The sequence below is a fragment of the Leucoraja erinacea genome, chromosome 6 (genome assembly GCF_028641065.1).
Source record: "Leucoraja erinacea ecotype New England chromosome 6, Leri_hhj_1, whole genome shotgun sequence".
Taxonomy (NCBI): domain Eukaryota; kingdom Metazoa; phylum Chordata; class Chondrichthyes; order Rajiformes; family Rajidae; genus Leucoraja; species Leucoraja erinaceus.
Window position 1 is genome coordinate 70428673 of NC_073382.1, and position 16927 is coordinate 70445599.

Below are 16927 nucleotides of genomic sequence, written 5' to 3' on the forward strand. Positions count from 1 at the left end.
TAAAACTCCTTTGTTGCTTTAGCAGTATGTTTGGGATCATTGTCTTGCTGTAGAATGAACCGCTGGCCAATGATTTAAGGCATTTGTTTGAACTTGAGCAGATAGGATGCGTCTATACACTTCTGAATTCATTATGTTACTATCATCAGCAGTTGTATCATCAATATAGATAAGTGAGCCAGTACCTTCAGCAGCCATACATGCCCAAGCCATAACACCCTCACCACCATGTTTCACAGATCAGGTGGTATGCTTTGGATCTTGGGCAGTTCCTTCTCTCCTCCATACTTTGCTCTTGTCATCACTCTGATATGTTAATCTTCATCTCATCTGTCCACATGACCTTTTTCCAGAACTGTGGTTGCTCTTTTAAGTACTTCTTGGCAAACTGTAACCTGGCCATCCTATTTTTGCAGCTAACCAGTGGTTTGCATCTTGCAGTGTAGCCTCTGTATTTCTGTTCATGAAGTCTTCTGTGGACAGTGGTCATTGACAAATCCACACCTGACTCCTGGAGAGTGTTTCTGATCTGTCGGACAGGTGTTTGGGGATTTTTATTTATTATAGAGAGAATTCTTCTGTCATCAGCTGTGGAGATCTTCCTTGGCCTGTCAGTCCCTTTGCAATTAGAAAGCTCACCAGTGCGCTCTTTCTTCTTAACGATGTTCCAAACAGTTGATTTTGGTAAGCCTAAGGTTTGGCTGATGTATCTAACAGTTTTATTCTTGTTTCTCAGACTCATAATGGCTTCTTTAACTTTCATTGGCACAACTTTGGTCCTCGTGTTGATAAATAGCAATAAAAGTTTCCAAAGTTGATGAAAAGACTGGAGGAAAGGCTAGGTGCTGAGAACTCTCTTATACCTGCATTAAGGAGGCAATTAAACACACCTGAGCAATTACAAATGCCTGTGAAGCCATGTGTCCCAAACATTATGGTGCCATGAAATGGGGGGGACTATGTATAAACACAGCTGTAATTTTTACATGGTGAAACCAAAATGCATAAAAATGGCCTTTAATAAAATCTGACAAAGAGCACTTTAACCACATGTGATATTTTCTATTATGTATCTCAAATTGTGGAGTACAGAGGCAAATAAATAAATGATGGGTCTTTGGCCCAAACATTATGGAGGGCACTATAAATACCAAAGGAAGGCCATGTTGGCAGCCTTCCATTATTACCATCCAGTCACTGTGTTGTAAGAACTAAATTGCCAACTAACTATATTGGTGCAACCAGGCACAACAATATATCATCTGAATGCTGGTGAACTCATTTGTAAAGTCAGACATTGTAATAATTGTGCTGAGGGATTATGGTAAAGTGTCAAATGGATAATTCGGCAGATTTCTTCTTCTGGATCCAAAATAAACATTTTACAAATACAACTATTCCACCAGAAAACAAAAGTAAATGTAACAAAGCAGAGCATGCTCTATTTGAAATGAATCCTAGAATATCATAAGCGTACCCACACCACTTTTTAAAGTTCTATGCTGCTATACTGCATCTTCCATCTTGCAAATCATTGATTGATTGAAAGATACAGTGTGAATGCTGGCCATCGGCAAACCAAGTCCACACTGACCACCGATAACTTAATTCTATATTTTACCCACTTCTGCATCCACTCCCTACACATTCAAGCCCGTTTACAGAGGCCAATTAATCTACAAACGTGCAGTTCTTTGGAACGTGGGAGGAAACTGGAGCACCTGCAGGAAACCCATGCAGTCACAGGGAACACATGTAAACTCCACACAGACAGCATCCGAGATCTGGATAGAACCTGGATATTTGGTGGTGTGAGGCAACAGCTCGACCATCTGCACCCTGACCTCATGGTAAAGAATAGGTCCATTCTTTTCCAATCTATTCCATTTATTTATTGAAATCAGTTATACTTTGCTAACCATAACCAGAGAAATCAAACTGCAAAGAAAATTGCCCTCATCCTCCTGTTCCATTATATGTTCCACAAATTGTTCCAATGCTCAAGGATATAAGCTACCAATATTACCACGCTGTCATTTATTTTTGTTGTCAGTTTGTCTTTGTCACAGTTTAAGGATAAGGGGGAAATCTTTTAGGACCGAAATGAGGAAAACATTTTTCCCACAGAGAGTGGTGAATCTCTGGAATTCTCTGCCACAGAAGGTAGTTGAGGCCAGTTCATTGGCTATATTTAAGAGGGAGTTAGATGTGGCCCCTGTGGCTAAAGGGATCAGGGGGTATGGAGAGAAGGCAGGTACTGGATACTGAGTTGGATGATCAGCCATGATCATATTGAATGGTGGTGCAGGCTCGAAGGGCCGAATGGTCTACTCCTGCACCTATTTTCTATGTTTCTATGTCAGCATAATTAACCAGATCTCATAAATCGTTGCTATAGAGTCCAGGGACAGCACAGAGGCACATATAGTAGAGCCTCTGCCTCACAGCTCTGGTTACCCCGGGATCAATACTGACCCCTGGTGCTCTCTGGATGGAACTAGATCTTCCTCCTGTGACTATATGAGGTTCCTCTGTGTGTATTGGTTTCTGCCCACATTCGAAGGATGTGCAGATTTGCAGGCCAATTGGCCATGTAAATTCCCCTAGTGAGTAGTTAAGAGGTGTAAACTAGCAGGAGAAGGAGCTGTCAGAGGGATAGGTGAGGAAGGTTCTATAATAGTGTTTAAAAAGGCACTTGGATAGGTACATGGATAGGAAAGGTTTAGAGGGGATAGGGACAAAACATGGGCAAATTGAACTGAAGATCATGGTTCCTGCTACATGGCATAATCCACTTATTCTCCTGCACCTCTCATTGATCTGTGTGTGCCAGGCAGCAAGTGATCTTCAAGGCATCTCGGCCCTGGAGTGTTGTCTGGGCATTGTCTTCCTTGGGGTAACTGGTTTGCTGGCTGGGGCCCTGTGCACCACAGAGCCTTTCCAAAGGAAATTGGCAGGTCCAACCTGTGTATTGCACTTCATGGCAACTGAAGGTTCATCATTGCTTCTAACATTCAAAGCACAAACTAAATCCAAAAAAATATATAAATTAAAGATTCAAACAAAAATACTGGCAATCTGAGTCAAGTTAATTTTAATCAACTCCATAAAGTAAAAATGAGGGAAATTTCCTTGATTTTATTATTTTGCCTGCGGCTGGTTCTTCTGATTGAATTTGGTTTCTTGCCGTTTTCCAGCCTAAGTGTTGAGAGAACTACAGAGGTTTGTGCTCACCTCTTGATCTCTTGAGCCAGATCGTCCTTGGGACACCAATCAGCTGCGATGATGTTCCGGACCTCTGCCTTCACATGTAAGTCACAAACCTCTGCCTAGTCAGCAGTCCCATTGACATTGTGCGGCTTTAATTCGATGGGCAGAATGGCCAATTACATGTTTTCAGGGAGCACGAGAATCTATGTCATTGCAATATCTATAGGCACCCAGCCTATATATCATGCAGCATTGTTTCGGTGACTACACCTTTGTGATAGAAATGAACAATTGTGGAATCATAGCAAATTATTATGGAATTAATTTAAATTCTGGACCTGCTGCTGACTAAATGATTTAGTCAGAATAATGAAGATATCTGCATATCAGTACATGTTTAAATTACAATAACCATGAATTAACTTAGGAAACATAGTTTTAAGCAAACTCAGGAACATAATTTTGAATATCTTTTCTGCATCAATCCACTATCAATGACATTTTCATTGGTGTTATTACCCCCTTGAGTATTTGATATTCATATCATCATTTTTCTTTTGAACCCTTTGATAAAATCATTTATCTTGCTGTGAAAACTTCCAATGTTCTTGATAGCATCTGGCACTGTATACTTTAAAGAAATTATTTATCAGCTAACCATAGTTTTTTTTATGTAATCATTCTTAAATGTTTCAAGGCACAAGATGCCATCTGGTAAATTAGGTATCTCTAACCTTTAACCTCCATCACAAAGTTTCAAAACTTTTTTTTCCCTTCTGCTTGATGTCAGGAATCCCCTCAACAATCATGCCTGTTTGTTCTTAGCTCAAACATAACATCTTAATGGGCGGTGTGGTGATGCAATTGGTCGAGCTGCTGCCTCACAGTTCCAGAACAGTTTCGATCCTAACCTCGGGTACTGTCTATGAGTGGAGTTTGCAAGTTTTCCCTGTAGCCGCATGGGTTTTCTCCAGGTGCTCCGGTTTCATCCCACATCCCAAAGATGTGCAGGTTTGTAGGTTCTTCGTCTCCTGCAACTAAGCCCACAGCGTGACTAAACAGGCAAAATATTTGGGGCTGGATTGTTGCTGGAAACCTCAAGTATCACTGTCATGGCTATTGCGTGAGGCCATGAACAGTACACAGAAGCCCTGCCTACTGACTGCTCTGATGGCATTTTCAACAGATTGTCATGACAAAGATCTTCTCATTTACTTCAAGTATCTCCAAAGATCAGGGATATATGGAAACTGTTAATGTGAAAAAAAAAAAGCATCAGTATCAAATCTCACAAGGGCATATAGACCCTCACTGAGGCTTATACATCATGAGTGCCATAATGAAATGATCCTCTGGACCATCCAGTCTCCTGTCAGTGAAAACATTCCACTGCATAGAGCTGAACAAGTCAGTGCTTGCTGGGAATAAGGAGAAGGCCACAAGAAGGAAGATGGTGAAAGGAGGCGGGCCCTGTTTTCCAAGTTGTACTCAACTTCTCCGTCAGTTTCCTCTCCTCTGCCTATGTCCTGATGGTCAAGTCTGCTCCCACACTAGTGTCATGTGAAAGAGGCTACAGTGGGGCTCTCATGGGCTCAGAACCACAGAGGATGTCAGCCAAGTGCAGGTAAGTGGTCCGAGCTTGGAGCAGTGCAGCCCTCCCTAACTCTTGCGGAAGCCAAAAGGGTTATCGTGGGTAATCTTGGATTATCTTGGGTAAAGCTTAAAAAATGAGGAAGATTCAAGATTTTTAATGTACAGAAATAATGTGCATATATGCACATTAGCATCTAGCACAATATTTAAGAATTGTAATTCAAGACTTACTGGATAGCAACATTCCTGTTTAGTAACTGTTGTTATACATGTTGTAATGCTGAGCAGTGGCAAAGGCAATGTGACAGTGTGTAGGTCCAACTTGTGGTTCCTGAAAGTAGGGTTTAAAAAGGTTTGATTTCTTAGTCTCAGATAAGTGGACTCATGGAGTCCAGGAGTCCTGGTATCATTGAGAGCATCCCAGCATCAACATGACCTGCTGCTCTGCCACTGCCTGCATTTCATGTTCCTCCTCATCCAAAGAGGCCCTGACTCCTCAGGTTTGCATTTCTAACTCTCACTGCCATGCACGTCAGTGTAGCATAAAGCAATACATCATCAAACTGAAGACCCTGTTTGGTGAATGTTAAAGTGGCACAAAAATTCATCAAGGCAGCACAAACACCTCCTCTGCATACCAATGACTTGCTCTATGAAATTCCTCCATATTTCCCACTTGGATTCAGTTGTGCTGTTCTTGAGTCTTGTTCCTCAAGTATGCTATGATCATAGAACATAGAACAGTACAGCACAGGAACAGGCCCTTCAGCCCATAATGTCCATGCTGAATGTGTTGCCAAGTTAGACTAATCTCCTATGCCTACATATGATCCATATCCCTTCTTTCCCTGCATGTTCATGTGCCTATCCAAAAGCCTCTTAAATGCCACTATCTAATCCGCCACCACTACCCCAGCCAGCAAATTACAGGCACTTACTGCTCCCTGTTAAGAAAAAAACTTGCCAGGCCCTCCTTTAAACCTAGCCCCTCTCATCTATTACAGCTTTGTGCTCTCGTCTTTGATATCATCGCCCTGGGGAACATGTTCTGACTGTCCACTCTCCCCTCAGCTAGCTACCAATGTTCTTGAGAAAACAATCCAAGTTTGTCCAACCTCTTTGGATGGATCTATGAAGAGGTTAAGTGAGGGTGGATGGCAAAAGAAGGAAGGCATTGTGGCAACTGTACAATAATCTTAGACAAACCTGCAGACTCATCTTCTTGTTATTTGTTTAAAAAGGAAATGGTAGATTTATTTAGGTGATGATGCATCTCTGTGATAGACCCAAATGCAAACCATCTCACACGCTAATCCGGGTTGCTCTCACTTGTGATAGATTTGGCTATCCAGTGTGTAAATGCTTCATACTGCAGTCACCGTGCATTGGTAGTTAAATTTAAGATTTTATGATGGTGGATGGGATGCAAATCAAAAAGGAGTTTTATCCTGGATTGATTGACCTATTTCTGTGCTGTAGAGAGTCTTCCATCATATACGTGTAGGAAGGAACTGCAGATGGTGGTTTAAACCAAAGAAAGACACAAAAAGCTGGAGTAACTCAATGGGTCAGACAGCTTCTCCAGAGAAAAGGAATATGTGATATTTCAGGTTGAGAATGTATGAACCAGAGCCAGAGACTTTAAGATTTTGCCTTCCACCACAGTGAGGAGGTGTTTGGTGAACTCACTGTGGTGGATGTTAATTTGTGTTGATTGTGTGTTTTTGTCATTTTTTTAATTATATGTATGACTGCAGGGAAACAGAATTTCGTTCAGACCGAAAGGTCTGAATGACAATAAACAAATCTAATCTAATCTAATCTAATGAAGAAGGGTCTCAACCCGAAACGTCACCTATTCCTTTTCTCCAGTGATGCTGCCTGACCCGCAGAGATACTCCAGCATTTTGTGTCTGTTTTCCATCATACTACTGGCTTGTGCCTTGTGGATGATGATTTGGGTGTCCGAGGGTGAGTCACTAGTCAATGGATATCCAGCCTCTGACCAACTCTTTTTTTGCCACAATATGTATGTAACTAGTTCATGATGTGACCCCATTTGGTGATGGTGATGGTAATAACAGTGAATGTCAAAAGTCAGCAGCTGGACCCTCTAAACCTGTCTTATCCATGTACCTGTCTAAATGTTTCTTAAATATTATGATAGTACCTGTCTCAATTACTTCCTCTGGCAGCTCGTTCCATACACCTACCACCCTTTGTATTAAAAAATTACTTCTCAGGTTTCTATTAATTCTCCCCTCCTACTGTAAACCTATGTCCTGTGGTTCTTGATTTCCCTACTCTAGGCAAGAGACTCTGTGTATCTACCCAATCTATTCCTCATGATTTTATACACCTCTATAAGGTGACCCCTCATCCTCCATGGAATAGTCTTAGCCTGCTCAACCTCTCCCTATAGCTCAGGCCCCCTCTGCACCCTTTCCAGCTTGACAACATCTTCTCCTTAACATGGTGCCTGATCTGGATATATCTGATATGTTCTCATCATTAAATCTTCTGAGCCCCGGTATCATTCTGGAGATTTCTTCCTACAACCACCATCCTTCTCAAAGTGTGGTGTCCAACTGAGCCTAATATTCCAGATGGAGTCTGGAGTGAGGTTATCTAATTTGGTGGCAAGAACAAGAAGGCAGATTATGATCTGAATGGTAGACACAAAATGCTGGAGTAACTCAGTGGGACAGGCAGCATCTCTGGAGAGAAGGAATGAGTGAAGTTTCGGGTCGAGACCCTTCTTCAGACTGAATGGTGTGAGATTAGGAAAAGGGGAGGTCCAACGAGACCTGGGTGTCCTCATACATCAGAAACTGGAAGCAAGCATGCAGGTAAAGCAGGCAGTGAAGAAAGCAAATGACATGTTGGCCTTCATCACAAGAGGATTTGAATATAGGGGCAAGGAGGTCCTACTGCAGTTGTACAAGGCCCTGGTGAGTATTGTGTGCAGATTTGGTCTCCGAATTTGAGGAATGGCATTCTTGCTACAGAGGAAGAGCAGCATAGGTTCACCAGGTTAATTCCCGGGATGGCAGGACTGACATGTGATGAAATAATGGGTCACTGGGCTTGTATTTACTGGAATTGAGAAGGATGAGAGGCAATCTTATAGAAACCTATAAAATTCTTAAGGAATTAGACAGGCTAGATGCAGGACAAATGTTCCCGATGTTTGGAGAATCCAGAACCGGGGTTACAGTTTAAGAAGAAGGGGTAGGCCATTTAGGACTGAGATGTGGAGAAAGATTTTCACCCAGAGAGTTGTGAATCTGTGGAATTCTCTGCCACAGAAGGCAATGGAGGCCAATTCACTGGATATTTTCAAGAGAGAGTTAGATTTAGCTCTTAGGAAAACAGAATCAAGGGATGGGGATAAAGCAGGAACGGGGTACTGATTTTGGATGATCAGCTATGACCATATTGAATGGCATTGCTGACTCGAAGGGTCGAAAGGCCTACTCCTGCACCTATTGTCTATGTTTCTATAGTACACATGCCTACCTAACCTGAATATTCCACATGAACTCGATTCCACATGTACAGTATTGTGATAGGTAGACCTGAAATCCATGACTACCTAAAAAATGATATCTCGTTATCTCCAAAAATATCCTCAGTCCATAAGCACCATGAGGTCAGCCCAGGGGCCTGCCTTATTACTTGTCTTCTCAAGCAAATCACACTGTATCTGAGTCCTATGGCTAATGAAACAAAAATGTTAAACCTTTCATAAAAATTAGAATAAAGCTAGGAATGTTAATTGCACAATTAAAAAAACATCGAACTGTTGAGCTAGTTATTAGAAACATAAAGGATTTGTAAGGTATTGTACATTAGGGATCATTAGCTGGCAATGGCAAATAAAATAAACTAGGTCTCATGAAGCTTCAGTCTGAAGAAGGGTCTCGACCCGAAACGTCACCCATTCCTTTTCTCCAGAGATGCTGCCTGTCCCGCTGTGTTACTCCAGCATTTTGTGTCTGTCTTCGGTTTAAACCAGCATCTGTGGTTCCTTCCTACACACTTCTCATGTCTTGCTGCAAGAAGATGGGGATTGCTACACTTGCAGAACACTTGATCCATAGAATTGAACAAAGTGCAATCATCAGCATCTATCTTCGATTTAAACCAGCATCTGCAGTTCTTTCTTACTCATGAAGCATATTCCTTCCTGTTAGTCTGAGGCCTGTAGATGATGTTTACTGCATCTGAACCTCAAAAGCTAATAATTTGAAATGAATGTCAGCAACTGTCAACAGACACTTTTTCTATCCTCACTCATCTTTCCAAATCTTCTTTACATGAGAAGCAACAATCCTTTGTGTTTCTTCAAATGTGCTGTATTGCTCACAATGTGGTTTCCTCTACATGTGAGAGATCAAACGCAGATGTCAGAAGATCTTCCATGAAGGTGAATCCTTCCAATGTGTTCGGCCTTGACGGTGTACCTGGTCATGTTCCTAAAACTTGCATGGTCTAACTGGCTGGAGGTTTTGCAGACATCTTCAAGCTCTCGTGAATAAGGTCCGAGCTCCCATCTGCTTAAAATGTATATTAGTAATATTGGTGTCCAATATGAGGAAGGTGATATGTCAATAATTACTGATCAGTGGCACTGATGTCCATGGCGCTGAAGTGCTTTGAGAGATTGGTTATGATGCATATTCACTCCCGTCTTAGCAAGGACCTGCCCCCACTGCAATTCACCTCCCTCCACAAAAGATCAACAGGGGATGCAAACTTGCTGACTCCACCCTGCAGTAGACCATTTGGACAAAGTGAACAGGTACATCAGACTGTCGTTCATCAGCTATAGCTCAATGTCCAATGCCATTATCCCCTCCAAACATATCATCAAACTCAGAGAACTGGGTCTCTGGTCATCACTATGTGATGGGATCCTAAACGTTCTCAATGGCAGACCACAATCAATACAAATTGGCAATGACACTTCCTCCCCTAATAACCATGAACACAGGGCCACTTCAAGCTGTGTGTTCGGTCCCCTGCTCTACTCTCTCTATATCTATGACTGTGTAGCCAGATGCAGCTCCAATGCCATCTTTAAATTCGCTGATGATATCACCATAGTTGGATGAATAACGGGTAACAATGAATTGGGGTGCAGGAGGATATTGAAAGTCTGATTGAATCGTGCTAGAACAACAATTGTGTTTTGAATTGTGCAAGACCAAGAAGCTGATTGTTGATCCACGAACCTGTTTTCATTGATGGGACGGCAATGAAGAGAGTTGGCAGCTTCAAGTTCCTTGGTGTGCATATCATTGAACGTCTGTCCTGGGCCCAGCACAATGATAAAATCAAAGGAAGTTCATCAACAGCTCTATTTATTAGAAGGTTGAAGAGATTCAAGATGTTGATGAATATTCTATTGGACTTCTACAGGTGTATGGTAGAGAGCATACTGTCTGATTGCACCACTGCCTGGTTCAGTAACTTGAACGCACAGTAATGAAGGAGGCTACAGAGTCAGATAGACACGGCCTGGTCCATCACATGCACTGTCCTCCCTAGCATCAAGGAGGTTGTTCACAAAGGCAGTCAATATCATCAAAGGTACTGTAACCAGGAAAGCATGACCAACAGATTCAAAATCCCAACAACCATTATGCTTTTGTACAATGCACAACAATAACCTCAGGTTCTATGTCCTTGTATGGATTGTGCCTTTGGTTACACCACGGACATTGGTTTTTGCACTATTATGGTTACTGAGCATTATGGTTATTAATTTATTATATTTTTGATTACCATATATTCTCAATGTGCATTGCGTTTATGGATCTGTTAAGCTGCAGCAGATAAGAATGTAGTATGTTACTTATATTGGACACCAAATAATATCCTTTCACTATTAGGTACATTTCAATGAGGTCTAACCACATTCTTCTAAATTCCAGCGAGTACAGGCCCTGTGCCGTCAAACGCTCATCATATGTTAACCCACTCTTTCCTGGGATCATTCTTGTAAACCTCCTCTGGACCCTCTCCAGAGCCAGCACATCCTTCCTCAGATATGGTGCCCACAATTGCTCACAATACTCCAAATGCGGCCTGACCAGCACCTTATAGAGCTTCAGCATAACATACCTGTTTTTGTATACAAGCCCTCTCGAAATAAATGCTAAAATTAAGTTTGCTTTCTTTACTACTAATTTGAATTGCAGATTATCGTTTTGGGAATCCTGCACCAGCACTCCCAAGTCCTTTGGCATCTCTGCTTTCTGGATTTTCTCCCCATTTACAGTATAAAATAGTCTACACCTTTTTTCCTACTACCAAAATGTATGGCTCCACACTTTGCTGCACTATATTACATCTGCCACTTCTCTGCCCACTCTCCCAAACTGTCCAGGACCTTCTGCAGAGTGCTTGCTTTCTCTACACTACCTGCCCCACCACCTATTTTCATATCATCCACAAAGTCTTCCATCCCCTGATCCAAGTCATTAATATACAACGTGAAGAGTAGCAGCCCCTGCACTGACCCCTGTGGAATTCCGCTAGTCACTGTCAGCTAACCAGAAAATGCCCCCTTTATTGCCACCCTTTGCCTTCTGCCATCCAGCCAATGTGCTATACATGCTCTTTAACTAAACTGTGTTTCCATTGCCTTGCACCGTAACCCTTCTTAATATTCCATTTTAGAACTTTCTCTTTTTACTCCATTCCCTTCTCCAAACTCCCCTCATTTTAAGGTAAAAACAAAATACAGGACATTTTTGGTTGGTCTGATGTTTTGGTGTTACAGGTCAAAGATACCTCATTAGAACTAGATAAAGTTTAAAAAAAGCAAGCATAATGCAGAGGGGGGGGGGGGTTAACCAAAGTTAATGGAACATTCTTTTTTAGAGCCAAATAGGAGAGGGAACTGAATGATTGTTAAGCACAACATCTCTGCCTGGTGGAATGTAAACAGAGGAAACGCTATGGGTTAGAGCAGTTAGATGAGAAAAAACCATGCTGGAACTGTTAGATGCAGAACTGGTCATCTGAAATAAAAAGGAATTGCTGGAAATACACAGCAGATCAGGTAGAATCAATGGACAGAGAAAAAAAAAGTTAACATTGCAAGTTATGAGCCTTACATTACAACTGGCCAATTTTGACACGGATAGGAAAGGCTGGGTATTTGAAATTGTTGAATTCAACATTGCGTTTGGTTGGTTGTAATTGCTGAGATAGAAACTGATATTCAGTTCCTTAATCTTTCCACCTCTGTATCTTTCTGCTGCAGTTCCAGGAATCACATTCTCTACAGATATCTTTCCATCTCTCGATGCATTGCTGCTTCCACATACATTCACATTATGCCTTTCTGTCACTATATATCGCAAAACATCTCTGCACAGCTCCACCTCTGTACATTTTAGCCTCTATATTCTACATCTCCACATCCACAGCTTTCTGCCTCTCCCTACATCTTTACTTTTACCTTCATCTCCACCTCCATCTGTCCCTAGAAGGGCAAGATCCACCTCAGGACCTTTCCTCTCATCATCCTGTATCTCTATCTTTATATATCTCTCAACCTCTTTCCACCTATATAGCCCTGGACTTAAATCTTTGCTTCTTTTTCACTTCTCTACCTTTCTAACTCTCTATCTTTCTGGCTCTATCCATTTTTCCTGCTTTATATGTCTCTCCAACTGTATATGCACCTCTGTTTATAGATAGTGTAAGAAAGAACTGTGGATGCTGGTTTAAATTGAAGGTAGACCCAAAATGCTGAGTAACTGAGTAACAGAGAAGGAACAGGTGACATTTCGGGTCGAGAACCTTCTTCAGTCTGAATAACGTTGTAACTTCAGCATTTTGTGTCTACCTTCTGTTTAGAGATAATTCTCCATCTTTATAAACTTCATCTCTATCCTCCTCCTCACTTCCCTGCATCTCTGCCTCTGGGCGGCAGTATTCCTCTTCGACATTCCTGCCTCAATACCTTTCCTCCTCTGTCCACTCTCTGCATCCATATAGATCTTTGACTGTCTGCCTCTCGTGCTCTTTATCTCCTGGCCCCTTCATACCTACCCGTATCTACCTATTCCACATCCTTTCGAACACTATGTACCAGTCTGGCTCTTTACTGCTCCAACTTTCTATCACTTTGCCTCGACGCTGCTTTACGATCGGCCTCCACATTCCCTTAACCCTCACACATTTGCACCTCTACATAGCTCTGCTCCAAAACTACCCCTCTTCATTCTATATACATCTCTACTTCCATGTACCTCTCTGCTTCTATATTTCTCCACTTCTACATGCCTCTCTACATCTATATACGTATCCACATCTAAACCTCTCCAGCTCCATATTCCTTTTTGACTCTATAGTTTCCTACAGGCACCGACCGCTCTGTCACCGTATCTTTAGACTTGAGACTTAGAGATACAGCGTGGAAACAGGCTTTTTGGCCCACTGAGTCCGCGCCGACCAGCGATCAAACGCTGGTGGGTGGGACTATTGTAGCTGAGACATGTTGCCCTGTGTGGGCAAGTTGAGCCGAAGGCCTCGTTTCCACACTGTATCGCTCTAGACTCTACGATGAACAATTTTAGTTACTGTTATTAATTCTAATAAATTCTTTGTATTTTATTTTTATTTCTTCTCTCTCTGACACACAATCTTATTTTTCCTCTTTATAGGCCTCTTGATTTGAGATTGAATTAACTATCCTATCAGAAGGTGACAGATTCAGTCTCTGTCTGCAATTCCTGATTTAATTGGTAAAGTAGCAACCCCACTTTGCACAGGTTCCAGTAAAAAATACCATCAGGCTGTGGAAAAATGCAACTGCAGTAAGCAGCTTCTGCAAAAAAAAATCCAGCCATTGTGTTTTTTTTAAAGCAAAAGAAAAAGAAATTGCTTTGAAGGACTTGGAACACATTTGTTAGGAGTCTAAAATATAGTGACCAAAGGGTCAAAATGACCCAGGATTTAAAAAAAAAAACACGATTTTATGCAGCAGTCACCAATTATATGAAACCTTTGAGTTCATGAGAACATTGTTGATCTAAAGTAGATTGCCAACAAGAAATCAAGACTCAAAATATGTGTGCGTCAGAGATTGAACAACAATATGTAGCCCTCCCCTTCTGATCTACATACCTCTCCACCCCTGCATACCATCATACCGTCTGTCAATGTGATTCGTCATTAGGATCCTATCCGTCCAGGAAATACAAATGATTCAACTACTTCCCCATATTATTTCTTTCTATATAAGACTTAACTTTCAGCTGACAAAGTAAATCACTTTGTAGCTGCAAATAAGACACTAAACTTGAAATTTTATATTCTGGGACAGAATATGGCAGCTTGAATATTAAATATCCAATAAGATCTTCAGTGAATTTCGAATTGGAGATTATTAAGATTATTCTGGTGGCAATCCAAGATGACAACAGTCAATCTCCAAATAAAATGTTATTGTTTGCTTTTTAATTTTTTTTTTCTCTAGTGGATTTTTACTGCCTTTTATTTCATTGGCTCATACTTCACTATGTGAACTGGAGGAAGCAAAACGATTTTCTTCCAGGCTTGCATTGATTTTGTTCTCCACTCCGGAACAGTCAGCAGCACCATAATAGCGTACTAACTCTCATTTTCCTCTCTCTTTTGTTGACTATCTCTGGGCATTATCAAATGTGGTGCACAGTACAAGATTAAGCTAACCCTTGATGATAATGGAATCAAAGCAGGACAACTCCATCCCCAATACGATCTTGCTGTAGATAGGTGACTTGACAAACCATATCACAGGATAAAGAACATATTGGTTTTTCAAAATCCATTCTTGGAGATGAAATTTCATCAAGTTTGAAAACGTCACCATAATTGGGACCAAAGGTATCTGGGCTGATTTTAACTGGCATCATAGCAAATGAATTACTTGAGCAATTGATGAGTTAACTCATATTCTTGCTGGTGTGGAATACCAAAATGACACTTGTCTACAAGTACAGAGCTCAAATTGGGGACAGGGGAAACGTCTTTAAATTAACCACACGTTCGTTTTACTTAGCTCTGGCCATGCTTTACCTCAGATCAGAGTATTTGATGGTGAGAGTTGGCTTCACAATAGGTTCCACTGTCCAACAGGTTAAAACTATATGTAACTGTAATGATTGTAACATCCTCAAAAAGGGGAACGAAAACAGTGTAGTGCGCACTATGTTCTCTAATGATTGGAATTTTTTCACTTAAACACATACTGTTACCTGGTACAGATTTGGCCCATTTAACAACAGCTACAAGCTGCCTTTCGCAAAGCCTATTCAGGCTGGTTAGCAGATAGTTAGACGAGTCCGGCTGACTGTTATCATAGCCTGCATAAACAACTTCGGGTTCAATTATCTGTAAAATGGAAACGAGTGTCGGCGTGAACTGGACTCCTCCAGCGGAATGTAATGTGATCTTTGGCATTGCGACTGGACTGACACTTGAAAGTGTCATTTCGGACTGCAGTGAAGATGGGTTGTTGCCGATGTTCTTTAATTTACTGAATTTCCTTAGCTTTCGGGCTGAAAAACAAAAGATAATTTCCTGTTCAATGACTGGACCTTTAACACAGTATTCATCACTGTTCATTTTACAGACTTATACTGCACAAACCAACGCCTATATTCGTTGGTGTTTTATTTTGTTTTGATCTCACTTTTCTCGACTGCCTCGGTTTCCAGATTCAGTCTCCTTTGAACAGACAAATGAATAGTCTGCTGTCTCTTAAACATAATGGTAAATCATAGTTTGTGCGAAGCTATATAAAGAGAAATGAAAAGTGATGCTGCCAGACATCAGCACTTTGACTCCGACGAGGCAAAAAATTCATTTGAGACGATATGGCTGAGATCAAATGCATTATTATTTCAAGGAGGAAGCTTCATATAACTTTACTTAAGGAGAAAGAAAACATTGGGGAATCTCGCTTTCAATTTAAAATATGTTTCCTAACTAGGCAATTGTTAAAACAAAAGGAAATTTAAATATCTCTTACCTCTTAGGAGAAGTCCTTATTTTCATTTCAATTTTTCAGACCCTGATTCTGGGTCTCCCTTCTCTGCAGGGAGCCATTCTGATGAAGTCAGCTATGGGAGGGGCAGTGACTGCCTTCATAGAGAACACTGTACATCAGCATCCAGACCAGCCTTGATGCCATTGGGGAAGAATATGAGCTGACCAAAGTCACAGGCAGCTGGATAAACACGTGCACCCAGATGCAAGTGACTGTTTCAAGCTCAAATATCTTTTGAAAATTGCCTCTAAACTTTCCATTGCTTGGAATTCTTTCTGAGGTTAATTTTGATTATTTTTTTTTAATAACGAAGAGGATGTATTAGCTGATGAATGCAGGAATTAGGAAGGGCAAAAATCAGCATGGTGCTGTCAGGGAGGAAAACTCTCTGATGCCTGGCAAATCTTCATTGTGTGTAGCATGTAGTTTGTGTGTAAGCAGCGGTTATTTTGCGATCCCTGTAAAGCCATTCACTTACGATACACTCTGAATATCTAAAGGTAGATTTTACTAATTTACATTTCCGGCGCAAAATTTCTACGCGCCAAAAACTTGATTCAGTAAATTCCACCCTGGAAAATTGCGCAGTAATATTTTCATCCCATTTTCAGTTTGAAAAAGCAAATATTTAATACCAATATCATCTTAACTTCTGCATTCATGGCAATTTTCACAGTTGCTTACAATGCGCACTAGCCACTTGGGCTCCTTGTTAGTGCACTGACATATAAGAACAAAAAAACATGGTTATCACTTTGCGCAGTCTCTTGATATTTAAGAGAGAGAAAAAAAATAAAACTATTTTTAATTAACTCGCAGTTGCCATGAAAGAAAAACATGGATTTCAGCAACTCTTGTTTAGAATTATTTATTAATCCAGGGACATTATGGAATAGGAGGCCTGTTTTTATCTGAAACATCAAAAAGTTGGCAAAATGCCTGTTTTGCTATTATCACACCGAAATTGGAGTCAAGCACACAACATTCCTAAATGCAGAAAGTGAACAGTGCGATGTCGGAAGTGGCAAATACAAATATCAGCCAATCGCTATAGATCTGCACGAAAGACAT

At 41.0% G+C, this 16927-nt stretch overlaps 1 protein-coding gene across 1 annotated transcript in view; it reads right to left on the reverse strand.

Moving 5' to 3' along the window:
* Positions 1 to 16927, reverse strand: part of LOC129698283 (progesterone receptor-like) — a 231062-nt gene that overhangs the window by 44225 nt on the left and 169910 nt on the right. Inside the window, exon 5 of the mRNA XM_055637338.1 lies at positions 15063 to 15365. Coding sequence (XP_055493313.1) covers positions 15063 to 15365 — 303 coding nt within the window. The remainder of the gene's footprint in view (positions 1 to 15062; positions 15366 to 16927) is intronic.